Source organism: Chinchilla lanigera, unplaced genomic scaffold (assembly GCF_000276665.1).
Source record: "Chinchilla lanigera isolate Chin_1 unplaced genomic scaffold, ChiLan1.0 scaffold00041, whole genome shotgun sequence".
Classification (NCBI taxonomy): Eukaryota; Metazoa; Chordata; class Mammalia; order Rodentia; family Chinchillidae; genus Chinchilla; species Chinchilla lanigera.
The window spans coordinates 7,144,978-7,164,466 of NW_004955442.1; the positions used below are offsets into that span (position 1 = coordinate 7,144,978).

At 53.1% G+C, this 19,489-nt stretch overlaps 1 protein-coding gene across 3 annotated transcripts in view; it reads left to right on the forward strand.

Moving 5' to 3' along the window:
- The window catches only part of LOC102029126, a 45,089-nt gene that overhangs the window by 18,964 nt on the left and 6,636 nt on the right, over positions 1 to 19,489 (forward strand). For 2 of the 3 annotated variants that reach the window (XR_001235433.1, XR_001235432.1), the window contains exon 6: positions 18,616 to 18,795. Coding sequence is in view for 1 of the 3 variants with exons in the window: in XM_013518022.1 (XP_013373476.1) it covers positions 4,880 to 5,005 (126 nt within the window). In the remaining 2 variants the exon portion in view is untranslated. Of the gene's footprint in view, positions 1 to 4,879; positions 5,036 to 18,615; positions 18,796 to 19,489 lie in introns of those variants that run through there. The other variant, XM_013518022.1, reaches the window with a different exon arrangement.

The window sequence follows — 19,489 nt, forward strand, 5'->3', positions numbered from 1 at the left end:
CCTCCTCCCCACTCTTATGCCCTCCTCTTGTCTAACGGACTCCACTCTGCTTTCATGTCTTCCTTCTCTTTTTCTTTCTCCCGTCTCCTCTCCCTCCCTTTGTCTCTCTGTCTCTGTCTCTCTTTTTCTCATGAGAGAGAAAACATGAGATGTGATCAAAACATACAGCGAATATTTAAATTGAAAAGCTTTTGACCGCGGAAGTCACCTTGCCACTAATCCCCTCAGGAAGCTTTCCCTTGCTTCAAACACAGGTGCTTATTACTCTCGTTGCTTTCTGAAGCAGCTCTAAGTCCTCTTCCACGTCTTTTCATGGCTGCCTCAATATCCTGAATTGATTAAAAATGCCAGTAGCAATTTCTATCAAAAAAAACAAAAAAACAAAAAAACAACACAGTGTTAACCTTATTCATCCAGTCTGGCACCATGTGAGCTCTGATTCTTCCCCAAAGTGAAAATGGCCATGAAAGGTAAGTGTTTTGAATGGATTCAGGACAGCAAGGCAGCCACAAGAGCACAACTAAAGACACTTGTGAGAGAGAATTTTCAGAACTGCTTCAGTGGCAGGAGCTATGGAACGAATGTGCTCAGAGAAGTGGGAATATTTTGAGGGGGATTTATGCAGCGTGTCCTTCACTGTAATGCTTTAGAATTCTGTTTAAATATTCATTGTGGGTTTTTTTTTTTTATCACACTGTATGATACTTGTTTTTCTGAGTCTGGCTTATTTCACTTAACATGACGATCTCCAGTTCCCTCTGGTTTCCTGCAAATGACACAATTTTCTTCTTCTTTACACTTGAATACTAGCCCATTGTATGTATACATCCATTCCATTCATCTGTTTTTGTTTTGTTTTGTTTTGTCTTTTTGAGACAGGGTCTTGCTATGCAGTTCAGGCTGGCCTGAGCTCACTTTGTAGCCCAGGCTGGTCTGAAACTTGCAACAATTCCCCTGCTTCAGCCTCCCAAGTGCTGGGATTACAGGTGTGCACCACCCATTCATCTGTTGATAGGCACCTAGGTGCCATATCTTGCCCACTGTGAATTGTGCAATAAACGGGTATGCAGGTGTTCCTACAGTCTGCTGGCGTTGATTCCTAAGGGTATACCATATACCCAGGAGTGTCATAGCTATTGTCAGATTTTGAGGAATCTCCATCCTGGCTGTATTAATTTGCAATCCCACCAGCCATGTAGAGGGTTCCTTTCTCTCCTCATCCTCACCAACTTTTGCTGTTTTCTATATGCTTAGTGGTAGCCATTCTGACTGGGATAAGATGGAATCTCACTTCACATTTCCTTGATGGCCAAAGGTGTAGAATATTTTTTCAAATAATTATTGGCCATCTCTACTACTTCTTTTGAGAAGTGTCTGTTTAGTTTATTTCCCCATTTGCTGATTGGGATGTTCCTTTTTTAGTACTTTGTATATCCTGAATACTAATCCTCTGTTGGAAGAGTGCAGGCAAAGATTTCCTCCCATTCTGTAGGCTGTCTTTTCTGTCTGTTGGTTGTCTCCTCTGTGGTGCAGAAGTTTTTAAATTTGATGTACCCCCGTTTGTCAGTTCTGGCTGTCATTTCCCTGAGCTGTTCGTGAACGACAGCAGGTACCTGCCCTCAGCGTTGGAGGGACGACAGGGAGCAGTGGGGACTGTGGCAGACAGAGGAAATGCATACCTTGGCTGGAAGTGGCAGCCACTGCCTGGCCCTGGTCCCTTCCCTGCCTTTGCTGTTAGAGTGGGGTGAGTGGACAGACAAATATTTCTCTTTTTACAAAAGCCAGGCGTCTGGTTTTGCTATGAAATCTCCCCAAATTTTAAATGTTAGAAAAAAATTCAGTTTGAAAAAAGACGCACTCTGCATGAAATACAATGAAAGACAGAGAAACTACACAGAACGGAGAGGCCAGGGAGACACACCTAGATGCCCTGTGGGCTGCTGGCTCAGATCGTAGAACAGAGAGTCTTCATGAAAATCAAGTGCAATCCAAGTCAGATGTGGAGTTCAGTCCATAGCCTGTACCACCACGTTTTGGTTACATTTTTTCTCCTTACTGGGACAAAATACCCAACACCCAAAGTTAAGGAAGGAAAGGTTTATTTAGCTCACAGTTTGTGAAGGTTTCAGTCTATAATCAGCTGGATCTGAGGCAGGCTGGCATGGTATAGAGGTAACAGTTTGGTAGCTGAAGACAGCAAAAACAACAAGAACAAAAAGGGGGGCAGAGCAAGCCTCTTTTCCTCCTTTATATTGTATGCAGGCCACCCGCCCTCAGGTGGGTGTAGCACTCACACCATCCTTATGCGCTCCTCTTGCACAGGCTCAGGATGTTTACAAAGTGAGGACCTTGGCTCCTTGCTGAGTCACTTAGTTAAACTTCTAAATTTCTCAAGTTGACACAATGTATCAACTATTACAATCTACCCCTTGTCAACTTGGCAACCAGACATATTTCTTTAAATTGGTCTCCAGACACAAAGACCTGCTTATTCTCAGCATTCCACAATTTGGACAGTATAGCACGGGTTTAACAATCCTCAAGAACCAGCCTTAAGTCTATCAGCATTAATTGTGAGCTCCAAAAGGCTTGGGTGGTTTCACCCCTACGGCACTTCTGATGGTTGTAGCTTCCACAGCTTCTCTCTAAGGCCCAATTTGCTTGTTCCTTGTAGCTGTCCTTAGATGATCCATGTTCCTGGCTTTCCCAAACTTCTGGGGTCTCCATTGCACCTTTGCCTTCACCCTCACAGCTTCACATATTGTCCTCTCAGGGGCACACTCCCTTCTGAAATCAGGGTAGAAGCCTTCTTAATCCCACAACTTGCCTTCTGCATGCACCTAAAACCAGCACCATGTGGATGACGCTAAGGTCTGCTGCCAACTGGAGCAGTCGCCAGGCTTTTCTCTCTTTTGGCTGTAGGGGTTGTGTGTCTGGATCGCTGGGCACTGTGAATCCAATTCTGAGGAACAGATTTTTTATGCTGCAGCCATTCTGGAACATGGTGTAGCTACCACCATTCTGGAACATGGTGCTCTGCAGCTTTTGCCTCAAAGTCTTTCACTTTTACAGTTTTGAGGCTATAAAGGGTAGAGACTTGATGTTTCTTGTGAGGCCCTCAGACAGTCTTTTCTATTTTCTTATTCTTTATCAGCAATTGAGATCTCCTCAGCTCTATTTTTGCAGTCCACAGCTTTACTGGAACTTCCTTTCTGGCCAAACTCACAACATTTAAAATCATCTTGCTGGGCTCTTTGCTCTCGATTCTCAACATAAATCTGGCTCAAAACCCCAGCAGCAGCCATGCCACAGCTTCAACATTCAACGGCCTTGGAATTTCTTCTGCCAGATTAATTGGTCCTCTGCCCTTAATATCAGACTCAGGCAAAGTCTCTGAACACAAGGAAAATGCAGAGAAACTTTCTGCCAAGCCATAACATACATCATCTGGAGTCTAAGAGCCAATGCAGCCCTTCTTCCCAGTAGAAACCTCTCAAGTCTGTCATTACCGGCAGGATTTCTATCAGCCTTCTGGTCTTCTGAGCTCTGACCAGAATCTCCCATATGGAACAGCCTAGGGAGTTCCAGTTCTGTGGGCTGCTGGCTGGGATCTTGGAACAGAGGGAGTCTTCATGAAAATCCAGTGCAATCCAATTTAGATCTGGAGTTCAGTCCACAGTGCTGTCCCAGCATTGGCCTCTTGCTCTTCCCCATGCAACCCTGTGATGTCAGCTGTTAACAGAGTGACGGGCAGGGTTTTGCAGGAACCCTGTCTACTGTCTTCTCATCTTTTCTATAAATGTAATGTTTTCCAGAATTAAACGTCTTATGTGCATGTGTGTGTGCATGCACACACACACACACACACACACACACATACACACTGCTGCACTGGGCAGTCTTGTGCGGGTCAAGGAAAACACCCTCAGGGTGGGACCTGACCCATGGGCCAGGAGTTTTGCATGACTGCTCTAGACCCCACAAATCCCTGACCTTTCTGTCTGGCTGTCCACTCTGTCCCAAAGTCCAGTCCCTTTGCCCATGCCAACCCCAACCGTGTTCCTGTCCTTGGTCTTGGTTTGTCTTCAGGTGGCCCAGAGGCGTGGGGCACGGTGGGGGCTGCGCTATAAGCTCAGTGTGAAGGTGTTTGGGCACGAGCTGAGCTTTGTGGACTGTGGGGTGCTGGGGGACCACGTGGGGTCCTGGTCCCTTAACCTGGCCAAGCTCACTGGCAGGCTCCTTAAGGTAGCTCCTAAACCTGCCCCTCACCTCCCCCTTCCCCACCTGTCCCCTCCTGCCCACCTCCTTCTTCCTCTTTGACACTGTGACATGAAATGTGAAGCCAAACTGCCTGAGTTCAAATCCCCACTTTACCAGTGAGCTTCTTGGGCTTCTTACTTACTTGTTATGGCCTTGGTTTTTGTATCTGTGAAGTGGGGATATTTATTTATTTACCTTTTTTTTGCAGTACTGGGAATGGAGCCCAGGACCTTGTGCATAGTAGATAAGCATTCTACCATGGAGCTATGCCCCCAGCCCCGACATGGGGATAGTAAATAAAAATCACAGCAGCCATTTGTCCATCAGGGGTTGTCATGGCAACCAAGCACAGTAGCTGTCTAGAGGCACTTACACCATGCCAGGGACAACTGAATGCCACCGTGTGCATGCACACTTTTCCCTGAGGCTGCCCCAGGGCCTCTTGTCATAAGCTGACTGCCTAGGGTCCCATCCCAGCTCCACTCCATCTAGCTGTGTGGCCCTCGCAGGCCATTCACATCCATGGCCTGAGTTTCCCCATCTGCAAGCTGAGGTGATGTGTGCTCAAGGGTAAGTGGGCCCTGGACATGCGCCCATCATTTTGCTTCTCTGGATACAGGGGCAGGAGGTGCAGGTGACCCGGAGGCGGAGCCTGGTGGCCGGGGAGCTGGTCTTTCCCACCATGTCTGGCCTCCCTGCCCGACCAATCTTCAATACCTCTGCTGCCCTCAGTCTCGGGGTGTGAGGAGCTGTCGACCTCCAGCAGCGCTTGGATTTCTCTATGACCACATCAGGCCCAGGTAGCAGTTCCTTGGAGCTGAGGCCGGGAGAGGCAGGGCAGGGCAGGGCAGGGGCAGGGGCTGCAGAGTGCTGGGGGTGCTGGGCATCTGCAGGGGCCAGAGGGGATTCCACCCATCACACTGTTGGTTTTTGTGCTAAAACACCATGAGGAGACGCTGAGTTCTGAAGCCCATTTTATAGATGAGAAGATTGAGGCTCAGAGAAGTGAAGTCATTTGCCTAGGGCTGCATAGCCCCCACGGGCCTGGTTTTTGGTCTGATGCCTCAGCCAGGCTTTTTCCCCACCCCACTGAGCCTCCAGAAGAAGGGAGAAGCCACTGCTACCCACTGAACCCAAATGGCCACCTAGCAAGGCAGGCACTTCATATTCCCACTGTGAGTGAGGAAACAGACTCAAGACAGGGTGCCCCAGGCCCAGGGCACATGGTATGAGGACACGAGCAGAATTTGTATGATGTTCACTCCGAGTCTGCAGCCCTTCGTGGCCTTGCTGGGGGTCCGTGCCGTCCCCAGCCACACTCTCCTCGGGACCTGGGCTCTGGCAATCTGCACATCCTACACTGGATGTGCTTTGCCATGAACCTTTGCCCTCGCCCTGGCTTTGAACCCAGACAACCTGGGTTCCATTATCTCAGCTGTGTCCTGTGTTCCAGCCACAGACCGAGCAGGTGGCTTTCTGCGCATCAGTTTCCTCATCAGTGAGACGAACACTGGTGAGGGCCAGGAAGCACTTGCTGCTGCACCTGGTCAGTGGTGGGCATGGAGTGCTGCCCAGCTCCACGCACAGCGCAGCAGGCCTGGGGCTGGCGCCTGGCTGATGGGCTGCTGCCCGAACCTCACTGCAGCCTCTGCCTCCTCCCACAGCGCCTCACTCCAGGTCTCAGCTCAGATGGGCACAGGGGGCGCCCTGGGGCAGGCTGGGCTACAGCGGGTGACCAGCGTGCATGGCACTGCCGGCCTGGGTGGCGGGATCCGGGTGAGGAGGGGTCGCAACCTCAAGGTGTATCTGAACGTGCCTGAGGAGCAGGAGCTGGAGCTTCTGGGGTTCAGGTGGGTGGAGCTCTGTGAGAGGAGCGGGGAGATGGCCGTGGGCGGGGCTCCTTGAGCCAGCACACAGGAGGGTGCTCATGGGCACCTGTGTGCGTGAGCCTGCGTCTGAGGGTGTGTATGCTGTGAGCAAGCGTGTGAGTGTGGCATGTGTGCTTAGCTGTGTGTGCGTGAGCAGGTCCACCTCCCTTCCACCTCAGGCCCCTTGCACTTGAGGCTGTGCAGGTGAACCTATATTTGTGAGCATGGTTGAGTCACAGGATGGGTGTGAGCCTGAGAGACTGTGCCCGTGAGTCTGTGTCTGTGAGCATGAATGTGGTCATGTGTACGTGTCGGTGAGGGAGGGTGTGGGAGTGGGGCGTCCCCATGTCCAGGAGCGTGTCTGTCTGTGAACGTGCGCTGGTGAGTGTGTGCAGGTGCTGGTGTTGTGAATGTGAGCTTGTGTGCCCATGGGCAGTCTGTCTGTGATGGGAACTGTGGGGTGCCAAGGGTGGGGGCATGGACCTCACATTCCTCAGCTCTTTTCTGGGGTCCCTCTGGGCCAGCTCATCCCACCCAGATTTCAGAGGAAGCAGAATGAACCCCCACTCACTTCCTTACCACCCTCAGAGCCCCTCTCCATGCAGCCGGCAGTCTTTACAGTGTAAGTCAACCACCCCCTCTGCTGTTTAAAGCCCCTCCTCCACTTGCTCTTGGCTAATCCAGGCCTGCAGGTGGTCCACCTCCCTTCCACCTCAGGCCCCTTGCACTTGCTGCTTCCTAGGCCTGGAGTGCTGGCTCCTCCTCTTCCTTCCGGGCTTTGCTCAGAGGCCACCTCTGCAGACAGCCTCTTTCCAGGGAGAAGGGCGGGACCTATTCCCAAGACAGACCTACTCCTGCCATCACAGGGGATCTTGCCCTCTGCTGAGATGTTCCGGGAGGGCATCCCTTTGGCTGGGAGCTGCCCACAGTCCTGTCCTGCCCTGGCCACCATCAGGCAAGGTGTCATTTGTCCAGGGAGGGAACAAGATTGATTGGTCAGGGCTGTCCTCTTTCCCCACCAGCTCCAAGCTGTATCTCATCACTGGGGACGGTGTGAGGTGCCTCAGTCACAGGCGCAGCCCCTCCGTGGCCCAGTCCCGTACAAGCAAGGAAGGCAGGCAGCTGGGCATCCGGGCCATCAGCCCAAGAAGGGGTCCCAGGGTGGAGGGGCCAATGCCGGCTCCCAATCTCAGAACTGCTCTCTACCCTAAAGTGCTTCAGCCCTGGTCAGTGCCTCTGCTTCCAGAGCTCACCTTAGGGAGACACTAGAGTTGCTCTTCAGAGCTTGTGCACGAAGAGGTCACTGCATGATTATTTACAAGAGCCAAAATAGAATGTGACTCAAATACCCAACAGTCGGCAAGACTGTTGCTTTAGATGGGCCTGTGAGTTTAGGATGGATTTTTATATTTTTAAATGATTGGAAAAGAATCAAAAGAAGAGTGTTTCATAAGGTGAAGATTTTGTGAAATTCACGTTTCCGTGTCCAGAAATAAAGTCTCAGGGGAACACAGCCTCCCCATTCGCTTACAGGTTGGGGGCTGCTCAGCAGTAGAGGGGGGTCACTGTGACACAGCCTGTGACCCGCAAAGCCTGAATCCTTCACCCTCTGGCCCTGTACAGAAAATCCTTGCCTACTCTTGGTTAGCTATTGAGATATCGCATAACTTTTAAGCCCTATCGTGAATGAGGTGTTTAAGTCACATGAGAAAATAATTTCACGGAATCAAGTAGCTGCAACAGAATTTGATATAATTTTCATGTGATTAAAAAGGGAGGAATCTAAGTAGTAGCAGCTCTTGCAGTTATTTTTGGAGTGAAATGGAGGAGTCTATTCAGTGAACGGCTGTAGTGTTTTCTTCCAAATGATTTTCATCCTCACTTTTTCCTCATGGGGGACCAGGGCCTTGTGCATCCTAGGCAAGAACTCCACCACGAGCTGCACCCCAGGCCTTTTTAGTTCAAGACAGGCTCTCCTTAAATTGTCCGGGCTGGCCTTGAACTTTCGATCCTCCTGCCTCAGCCTCCTGATTAGCTGGGATTATGTAAGATGGAGAACTCTAAGAATCTTAACTTTCCAATTTCCTCCCACAAACACATGTTTTATGATCAGGGTGATGAGCCTTAAGACATCACCAGTGTCTCGGCACTGCTTTAAATAGCTGCTGACTTGTTAATCTTCACAGCTGCACCAGGAGGCAGGAACTATTCTGGTTCCCAGTTGAAGGTGAGAAACACTAAGGCACACAGATGCTAAGGGGTTTGTCCTGGGTCACGCAGCTGGGAGGGGCGAAGCCCAAATGGGAGCCAGGCAGCCTTGTCGCCATGCATGTGTTCTACACAGTGCTGTCCCCTGCTCTTAGCATCAACACCAGGGGTTCTCAGGTGGGCAGTTCTGCCCCAGGACTTTTGCTAGTGCCTGGTGACATCATCCGTTGTCCTAACTGGTGGTGGGGGCTGTTGGCAGCTGGAGGTAGAGGCCAGGGATGCTGCTAAACATCTCATAATGCACAGGACGGTCCCCACAGAAGGTCATCAGTGCAGAGGCTCAGAAAGCCTGGTCTACACAGTGCCCCAACGTCTACACAACTCACAGAGGCAGTTTGAGGTGCTCCTTCTCACCTGCCATGAACAGCCAGCCAGGCCCACGCTCAGGACCTCTGCCCCCGCTGCTGCCCCTCTGCCTCCGCAGTGTCCCAGGCCTTCGGCTGGCAGCTGTGTGTGGCGGTCTCCTGGCCGGGCCCTGCCCTGCGCTCCCTGCTCTCCGTGCCTGTGTCCGCGGCTGTGATGCTGAGGAAGCAGGACCGGGGGCTCCGGCAGTACCTGCTGGAAGCTGCCTACTCCCTCCACCCTCAGGTGTGTCCTGGGGAGCCACCCCTTCCTCCCCGACCCCAGCCAGGTTGGGAGTCTCCCTGGTACAGAGCTGGGCCTCACCCATAGGGCCGTGGCTCCGCCCTGAGGCTGTGGGGTTGGGCAGATCCCACTGGAAGCCCCTGGCTGTCCCAGGACCTTCACACATGCTCTCTCTCTGGGTTCTAGGACTTATCAGCTGGGAATCAGCAAGGAGGCTCGCCCTGTCACCTGGGCGCATCATGCCCTTTGTTCTTTGCTAGGGCCCTGCTCTGCCTTAGATCACGATACGAGCAGCATCTGCCCCCTCCCCGCCGCCAGCTCCCGGGCATGTGCGGGCCTGTTTTTGTCGCTTGTATCCCCAGAACCTGGCCTTAAGGAGGCTCCCACCCTCCTGTCTCGCCTCCCAGCTCCATTCTTCTCTCCCTACCATCTGCCCCAGGCAGAACTTCTGGAACCCCAAACAGATCATGCTCCTCCTTTGCCCAGGACCCTCCCATGGCTCCCCTTACCCTCAGAGTGGAGACACCTTGGCTGGCAGCCTCTCATGGCTGAGCCCCTGCTGGCCTCTCCTCCCCTGGCCTTGCCAGGCTCATTGCTTCTCAGACACTGCTGCCCCAGGGCCTTTGCACTGGCTGTTTTCGCTGCCTAGGACGCTCTTCCCCACACGTCTGCCTGACCCCTTCCTTGGCTCTTCCCCAGGCATCTGCCCAACTCCCCCCTTGCTGCCTTAATGTCTCCAAATGCACCATCAAAGGTGGCCTTTCCTGATCACCTGGTGTAGAAGTTCCCTGTGGAGTCCCTTTGTCTGCTGACTTGGTCAGCACAGCACTCCCCAGCAGTGGTATATGCGGTGGCCGTGTCCCTGCCTCTCTGATAAGTGGGCTCCACGAGCGGGTGTCCACACCGTCCTGTCCACGCCAAATCTCTGCCTCGCATGCCGGCATGAGGCTCTGTTTATAACCTGGGCTCGTGCAGCACTCAGCCAGTGCTGACCCCTGAGCTGAACCCTGGCGTGTGGGAAGCAGCTTGAGTCTGTGGCTGCCCTTCCCCCAGGCAGGCTGAGCCTGGATTCGGGGTGAGGGGATTTCTCAAGAACAGGCCCAGAAGGGCTGGTAGGGGAGTGAGAAGGGAGGACCAGTGGGTGGAGTGGAGCCTGGTCCCCAGCACGTCCCTGAGTTGAGTCTTAGGGTTGGAACCTACAGGTCAGGGAGCTGGGGGTTTGACTCCAGGGCCTCAGGGCAGAGTTCTGGAGGTCGCCTCAGCTAGGAGAGGCACCCAGGGCTGGTTAGGAGAGTATCTTCGTCACTTCCCCATCACTGGGACGTGATACAGGACACAACTTAAAGGGTGAGAGGTTTAATCTGGCTCGTGGTTCTTGGAGGTTCAGTCCATAGCTGGCTCCAAGGCGGGAAGAGCATGGGCGGAGGAACGCAGCTCACGCCATGGTGGCCAGGAGCAGAGAGGGAAGGAGCTGGGACAAGAATCCACCCTTCCAGGTCGCGTCCCCAGTGACCATCTCTTCTGACCAGGACCCTTCTAACATCATGCTCAACTTGCCCTCGTCAGCAGAGGAGTCCCTGACAGCGACAGCACCTGCACCGTCCAGGCACCTTCCCCTGCCCCACCCTGAACACGTGAGCTTCGGGGGGCCGTTCTAGATCTAAACCGTAGCAGAGCTCCCTAGGCACCTCCCAGCTCCGCCCTGGCCATTTGCGCACTGAGGTGAGACCCTGTAGACACGGTCCTGGGCTGCTCCACAGAGCTCTACCCCTCCCAAGTTGCTGCTCAGAGCCCTAAGAAGCTCCTGGTGGGGTCTTTCCTTGCAAGGTCGGAAGCTCAAGTTTGTGCAGGTGGGGATGGCAGTCTTCTCTGGGGAAGAGGGCAACTGCAGGACAGGCAAGGGGCGCTCTCCATCCTAAAAGTCTGCTGTGTTTCTAGAAGGACAGCTGGCTCCCCGAGGAAGCCACCGCCCTCCTCTTCATGGGCACACCCCAGTCGGAGGTGCCATGGGACGTGGCTGTGGATGTCAGCTACAGCCTGCTGCGGGGGAGGTGCCGCCTCAAGCCGCCCCATCCCAGGAGGAAGATGGAGCTGGATGGCAGGGACGGCGCCCCTCCCTGGTCACTGCACCCCCACACATGCCGCACCCGGGCTAGGCCCCCCAGTGGGCTCACCCCCGGATTCCTGACGTCAGGGCTAATCCAGCTCCCTCTGACAGTCAGGGTGCGCAGGCTCAGGGACTAGGAGACTGGCCAGAGGGTCCCAGCCAAGTGGATCTAGGACGTGGAACCCTGGTCTTTAAGCTTTGGTTTTTCCCACAGGCAAGACTGAGGCTCTTGGGAACACCCGTGTGGGTGACCTGGAGCTGGTGCTGGATGACAGATGTCTACTACATCAAGGTTTGCGCCACATCCTCTGCCCATGATGTCAGCAGCTGCCACCTCCCTGGGTGTTTCCTGTCCCAGTGTCCTAGCTGAACAATTGCCACTTCCTCTGGAGCTTTACTAATTCTTCCTTTTCCTCCCTCCTCCCTTCCCTCTTTCCCTCTGGGGATGAAACCCAGACCCCGGCTCACACTCTGCAAACTGTCTACCTCTGCACTACATCCCCCGGCCTAATTCTTCCCCTTCTACCTGCAAGTCACATTTATTAGTGCTTGTTACCCAGAGAACTATAAAGCAGGAGGAGGAGGAGGAGGAGGAGGAAAATGGCTCAAACCCCACCACTAGAGATGTTAAAGATTAATAATATTAGTAACACAGGGTTTAAAAATTCAGAGTAGAGCTGGATGTAGTAGTGCATACCTGTAATCCCAGCACTTGGGAGGCTGAGGTAGAAGAATCATTTTAGCCTGGGCTACAAAGTGAGGCCAACCTGAACTGTATAGCGAGAACTTGCCTCAAAAAGACAAAAAAAATTCAGAGTAGAGAAAGGTTTCTCCACGTTTCTTGAAGAGAAGTGTTGGGCTGCTTACCAATAAAGGTGTGTTTGTTTCTGAAGCTGCAGTAACAAAATTCCCCACACTTGGGGTTTAGCAGAACATATTCCCTCATAGTTCTGGGGGCCGGAAGTCCAAAATCAAGGTGTGTGCAGGTTTGGTACTTTGGGAAGCTGAAAGGAAGAATGTGTTCCAGACCCTGTCCTAGATTCTTATGGCCTCAGGCAATCCTTCCTTTCTAGGTGACTGTGCCCCAATTTCCCCTTTATATAAGGACAGTAGTCATACCCAATTAGGGCTGATACCTCCTTAACTGGGTCATGTGCAAAGGCCCTGTCTCCAAACAAGGTCACATTCGCAGGCATGAGGGGTGAGGACATCTTTTGAAGGAACATAGTTCAACTCCCAGAACTGTCAATTTTAGTTTAGGGTTTTTGTTTTCTTGGTGGTATTAGGGATCAAACACAGGGCCTTGTGTGTGCTAGGCAAGCACTTTACCACTGAGCTCTATCCCCAGGTTTTGTGGTTTTGAAGATGATAAGATCACCCCCCTTTTTTGTTTGCTCCTTGCTTTTACACTACACTCAAAAGTATATCTTGGCTATCTTTTTATATCAGCATATGCTAGCACAATTCAGATTTAATTTGTTTAAGAAATGGATAATATACTTAAATGATCCAGAGTTTGAAAAATATGTCTGTAGCTAAGCAGCCAATACAGCAGACACCAGCACTTGACTATTTAAATATAAATTAATTCAGATGAGAGAGTATTAAGAATTGGCTCCTCCGCTGCACTTAGCCACCAGGACCAGGGTTTTTGGTGAGTCATCTCAGTGATTTTCCCTAGTCAGCCAATGGGATGGGTGTATTCCAGGCCCCCTTCCCACGAGCAGTTAAATGTCCCAGCAGGGTTTGCACGGCCGTGCTCCATTCTGCTTGGACAGATGTGCCGCCTCGAGGGTCCTTCTCTCCGCAGTGTATGTCCTCAGGAGTGGGATTCCCGAGCCAAAGCATGTGAGGCTTTCGCAAGGTGCCTCCCAGGTACCTGGTGCCCCCGTGTGGGATGGAGGGGGTCACTAGAAACCACGTGTGTGCGCATGTGTATGTTTTGTGTGTGCCCTGTCCTGGGGGCTTGGGTCCAGTTCTCACATATGTGTGCGACTCCAGAAAGGATGAGAATAGCCATTTTAGACACACCCAGGCCAAGCATGAGCTCCGGGCAGCTGTGCCGGTGAATCCTGACTCTGCCTCAGTTTCCGGTGTCTTCTCAGAGACTCCTCTGAGTCTGAAGAGCTGGGGCTGGAATCTGTGCACATTAGGGCTGACTCCAGTCCGGCTGTGTGTCAGCGAGGTGGGAAGCAGCCGTCGGGTCGGCGTCGGGGCAGCGCTGCCCTCTTCCTCCGAAAGCCCCTGCAGCCCGGTGCTGAGACTCACCCCATCTTTCCAGAACCCCCGGGGGCCGAACTTCCAGCATTGTTTGCCGCAGTGCAAGCGCTAATTGCCTGCACCTCCCGAAGGTTTCCGGCCTCCCCAGGGAGCTGTCTGCAGCTGGGAGGTGTGCATTTGCCTTGGCAGAAACTGTGGGTCTCACCGCCTCAGCTCATCACAGTAGCATGTACAGCTGGGCTACGGAACTTTGCAGAGCCTGTTCCCAGGCCCCCATTCATTCTTCAGGAGCCCTGCAGGGGAGGAGGAAGCTGAGGCGGACACACACCGTGACTGCTGCCAAAGAAGCACGAGACCCTGGGCCCGGCTGCCTCCGGGACAGGAAGGCCGAGGCGTGGAACTGAAGGCCATATTTTCAGTGTCTACTTACACAGTGACCACTTATCAATACGTGTGGTGCCCAACACCGAGAGACCCTCCCTGCTGCAAAGACACACGTCTCCTCGTGGAGCTCACGTGTTCCGAGAGGGGAGATGATAGGGAAATAAGCAAACAGCACCGCACTAGGTATGATTGCAGGAAAAAGCAACCACTGAGCAAGCACTGAACCATTGGGTTCGGGGTCTGGAGCCTCCTGAGAGCAGTGCTGTGGGGCTGGCTTCAGTTTTAAGTAGGCTGAGAGCGTGAGCCAGTCTGAGATGGAGCCCAGCAGAGACAAGGAGAAAGCAGTGTGGTGATCTGGAGACAGCATTCCAGGCGCAGATACAGCATGTGCAAAGGCCCTGAGGTGGAAATGTGTCTGGAGCATTGGAGGCATAGATAGCACGAAGTCCTGTGTGACTGGAGCAGAATAGGCAAGGGGACACAGAGAAGTGGGGGACAGGTTGACCTTAGTGAAGAATAACCAGAAGACAGTGGCTTACAACTATTCTCAAAGAACAAAGACAACAGTGGGATTTATGAAAAAGAGAGGGTAAGAGCATACTGTAAAGGACTGTCTAGGAACAGAGGGTGTTGCTTTGGCATTGGGTTTTTTGTTTTTTTGTGGTACTGGGGATTGAGCCCAGGACCTTTGCACTGAGTTAGGCCTTTTTAATTTTTTATCTTGAAACAAAGTCTTGCTAAGTTGCCCAGGCTGGGCTTGAAATTATGATCTTCCTGCCTCAGCCTCCCAGAATGCTAGCTTATAGGTGTGCACCTCCACACCCAGCTCTGCTTTCATACCTTTGTTGTCCGTTGGGTAAGCTGACCAGGAGGCCCCAGCAGCGAGGTCTGTGGGACTGCTCTTCAGGTAGGTGGGGCCGTCTCTGCTGCTTATGAGTTCTCCAGGAACCTTGTGTGTGGCACTGGGCAGTGTGGTGGGCACCCTAGGTCCCAGGCAGGACCCTGTCATTCTCTGACCAGGTCTGCACCACTGATCTGCAGAGGAGGCACAGCCTCGTTGGCCTTGGTGGGCTTAGGTTTTTCTCCGGAAGAGATGGGCACGCCATGGTCATGTGTGTTCTCCAGGGCTGGGGTGGGAGCCCGGAGGAGGACACTGTGGACATGGGCTCAAGGACATGCAGGCCTGAGGCCGGCGTGGGGGTGGGTCAGAAGTGGTCGGTTCTGGATGTGCTGTGCAGAACAAGGCCGGGGTGTGTGTGACTTTGGGACTCTGGCTGCCTGTTGTGGGCAGCAGGGAATTTTAAAGCGTGAGCAAGGATCAGAGTGGAAGCCAGCAGCTAAGCCACGTCTCCTGCCTTCTCTCTGGTTCAGTTCGCGGGACCAGCCAAGCCTGGATCCTGGTGACTCTGGGGCCTTTTCAGGGCAGGAGTGACCTGCAGCCAGCAGTGGGCGGTGAGGCCCAGCAGCTCGAGGCCCAGCTGGAGGTGAAGCTGGTGACAGCAGGCAGCCCTGTGGTCCTTGTGGGGAACCTCATGAGGCAGGCGGGCAGCAAGCTGGCCTTCTCGGCATCTCTGCATCATGCGCTGAGTGACCCGGCCCAGGTGACAGGTAGGAGGTGGGGCCCACCGCGAGGCCCTCAGCCGTCACTTCCTGTGTCTGCCTGGTGCCCCTTCCGACCTGCCGCTTCCCCCAGGAACAGAGAGGCAGCAGCCTGGGGACCGCTGGGCTTCTGACCTGAAGGCCTGGGCCACTGTTTGAACACACAGCCTGCCTGGGCCCTGGAGCGGGAGTCAGGGCAGCGGCTCCGGCTCTGCTCCCCATGTGCTGTCCTGGAAGATCCCGGGGGAAGCCGGGGCCGGGCTGCGGGTGCATGAAGCAGCGGCGGTGGGCCAGTGTGGCTGTGCTGGGACCCTAAGAGCCAGCAAGGCTGGAGGTGTGTATCCTGGGTGCTCAGCACTGTCGCAGAAGCAACAGCTGCAGAAAGTGAAATTAGCCTGGCCTGGTGGTCCACACTTGTCATCCTAGCGCTCTGAGAGGCTGAGGCAGGAGGATCACAAGTTCAAGCCCAGCCCTATTTCAAAATTTAAAAGAACTGAAAAGATTGAAAAAGGTTCTGGGGATGTAGCTCAGCGTGAAGACTCTGGGTTCAATCTCAAGCATTACAAAAAAGGTGCAATTTAGGGGCACCTCGTGATGTACCATCCTTTCCTTTCTCCTCTGTCCCACACCATTTGGTTTTATTTTACTTTATTTAGGATTTTGGGTTGCGGCCCACAAATGGGACATCTGCATTATCTATGGCCTGTTGTCACTGTTCCCCAGCGGGACAGGCAGGTGTTTCCCCGGGGTGGTTCCCACGGCTCCTCCTTGCCCAGGCCTGGGGGTATCATCCTGTGGCAAGCGAGGCATTTACCTCGGCTCTAAATCTGAGGGGGTGCTAAAAACTCCACAGTCAAGGTGAATCCTGGTCTAATGCGATAGTTTACAAATGATTATCAGTGCAACCCCCCTCATATCTCCTATAGAAATGTCTCCCCAGAAAAGCAAGCTGACCCCACCCCCATCAGTGGCCTGTGGGGTCCAGGGCTGGGCAGGCAGGGCCTCCTGGGGTCTCACTGCTGGGGTATCCCCAGGTCGGGCTCCAACACCAGGAGGGCGGGGCGGACTGCACTTGGAGCTGGAGGTGAGCTGTGGAAGGCTGTGGAACGAGAACCGCAACCAGAAGCACGTGCACATCCGCCAGACCTTTGGGAAGCGCTCGGGGCCTGCGCTCAGCAATTACTTTGTGAGGTGAGCTGGCCGTTGCCGCAGAGCCGTGTCCCTCCTGTCCAGTGTGAACACCTGGCCCTGGGGAACCTATATGCCACCCGGCTTTGGCGGCAGTGTAGAGATGTTCCCTTCCCATCTAGTGCCCCTGTGTCCCCAGGGTGGCAGAGGCGGGATCAGGTGCCAGGACTGCCTGCGGGTAGGCTCGGGATGAGCAGGCTTCCAGTTGTGTTTATTATTTCCAAATAATAAAGTCCAGGAGCCCAGACTGGCCTCAAACGCACGGCAATCCTTCTGCCTCAGCCTCCAGAGTGCTGGGATTACAGGCGTGTGCCACCATGTCCTGCTGGTAATTTCTTATTTTTAGAAGATATCTGGCCTCGGTGTTTTAGTGATGAGACTACGGACCTGTGCCCATGTTTATACTGTTTCCAAAGTGTGAGCTTTACCCTTCAGCTGGCAGTGAGCGGAGGAGGAAGGTCAGAGGGGCAACGCCAGCCAGGCCGTGGGTCCCCTGCTTGGCCTGTCGTATCACTTCGTTCCTGGGAGGTACCCACTATGCATCCTTGTTTGAAAAATGAGTAATTAGGTAAAAGGACTTGTTCAAGGTCATGCAGCCTCTTTGTGACAGAATGGGATTGAACTCCCAGCCTGCCTCCCTGCAGACCTTATACTCTTTACCTTGTGGCTGGACCTGGCTGTGCCGGAGTTAATGTGTCATAAAATAATCCACTGAATGATCCCTCAAGAGGAGAGAGCACTTGCCACTGCATACCATGAGTTCAGTGTTATTCTGAAATCAAAACCAGACAAAGCCATGTCAAAAGGCAAGCTACAGACTCTCTTATGATACAGAGTAAAGCTCAAGAAAATCTTATCAAATCAAATTCCACACGCCCAGTGATCTGCCTTCTCTGACCACGCTCTACCTCTAAACCACCCCGTCAGCTATGAGCTCTCACTGAACTCACCCACTGAGGAGTGTAGCACCCTGTGACCCAGCCACTTCCAGAAGCCCCACCTCTGAGCACGAGACGTTGGGGAGACATTTGAGACCTAGACCCTAACATTCTGCTCCTGGCTCCCAAAAGGCTGGTTTCCTGTGTCTCATTATGCGAAACGCCTTCAACCCATCTCTAAGAATTGCCAGAGTCTTAAAGCTCCAGCGTTGCTGAAAAGCCCTGCTCTGCAGTCTCCTCTGAGACTCAAGGCAGCCTCTTAGCCATGAGCCCCAGGAGTGATCCAAAAGGAAAGTTTAACACCTTCACCACGCAGTTACAGTGGCGCAGGGTAAACAGTCCCATTCCAAAAGGGAGGATGGGAGGATCGAAAGGAACTGGACCACAGCAAGGCTGAAACCCAGCATGGCAAGCGCTCAGTCCTGTAGTTCCATGTCCGGCACGCGGGGCCTGTGGTGGTGAGAGGCAAGCTCCCCGGCAGCCCTGCGCACTTCCGCACTGCCAGTAGCAGCCCAGTCTCTCTCTTCGCCTGGCTCCATTCACTGCTCTCCTCAGCACACGTTCCATGTTCCAGGTATCTCCAGCTTCCTGGGGTCTCCACTGTACCTTTGGCTTCCTTCTCACAGCTTTATGCACTCCCCTTCCAGGGGCACACTGCCTGGCCTTTCCTTTGAAATCTGGGTTCCTCTGTGAACCCATAATGTTTGCATTCTGCATGCAGGAATTCTTACATTCTCCATGTAACACCCATAGCACACCAAAGCCTGCTGCCAGCTTGAGCAGCAGCCTGGGACCCTTGGGACCATAGCCGTCGCAGCTCCTGAGTGCTTGCACGGCTGAGCAGGGTGGAATGGGTCCAGGCGAACCAGTTCCCTAAGTGGCTCTTCTGTAGTGTGTGGGGGGATTGGTGGGGAGCTTGCTTAGTCTCTAAATCGCCCAGGTTGGGCTCAGGCTTGCCATCTTCCTACCTCGGCCCACTAGAGTACTGGGATTAGAGGTGTGTACCACTAAGTGTTCACTGACTCTCCTATCGGGTTAGAGAGGGAGGGGCAGAAGGAGGAACAGCAGGAGCCCCGCTGCAGTGCTGGGCTGGGGCACATCCTTAGCCGGCCGGCCGCCCCTGGCTGGGGTGGAGCCAGGGAAATGTCTGAGCCCAGAGCTGCTCAAGCCGGGGCATCCCGGGGGTGGCCTTCCCTAGCCTGTGCTGCAGGTACCCGAGAGGCAGGTGGACTGCCGTGCACACCAGCACCACTCAAGCCTGAGCTGGCCACACAGGAAGGCAGCACCCATCTGAAGGTGCAGCGCAGTGGGTGGCCACCCCTTGTGGCCGGTCTGCGGTGGACGGACTCGTCCCAGGCCACCCTGTGGAGACGGGAAGGTGAGTGTCAGCTGCGGGGCCTCCTTGGTCAGCAGCTCATGTTTATGCCCCTATCTTGGATACCTTTACTTTTTATGTGCTGGGCTAGTTCAGTACTCAGACCTTGTGTGTGTCCTGTGATGCTTGGAATTACGCGCTAGCTTCTAGCCTCTGCCAATCGAGCTCCACATCACTGGGCCTTGCTTCCTCCCAGACCATATCTCCCCCCATTCTCCCTATTAGCTACTATTTTCTAGCTCCTCAGACCTCTTTTATGTTCTCCAAACTATGCAGGGGCTTTGGGCTTGCTGTTTCTTTCCCCTAAAAAAATTTTCTTTTGCTTTTGAAAAAGGTGTTTATTATAGTTTATTCTAAAATCAACTTTTACTTTTATTCAAAGCATACAAAATTTAAAAGTGAATTAGTCTGTTCCAGTTGGGTTAATGTTACTTGGGGGCTAATTATAGTATACTCTGCTCACGTATGTGCATAAAATGAATTTTTAAAAACTAAAGTTCATAAGAAAAATTATCCTCTGTCTCCTGTCTTCCTATTGCAAGTCTTGCTGACAGCAACAACCACTGTACATTCTTTTAGCTCTCTCTTCAGTAATATAATCGTACTGTGTTTTAAAGTAATATAATCGTACTGTGATTTCTTGACTTTTCTGTTTTAGGCATCTCCTGTAGATTTCTTACTAGAAAAGATTGAGAGC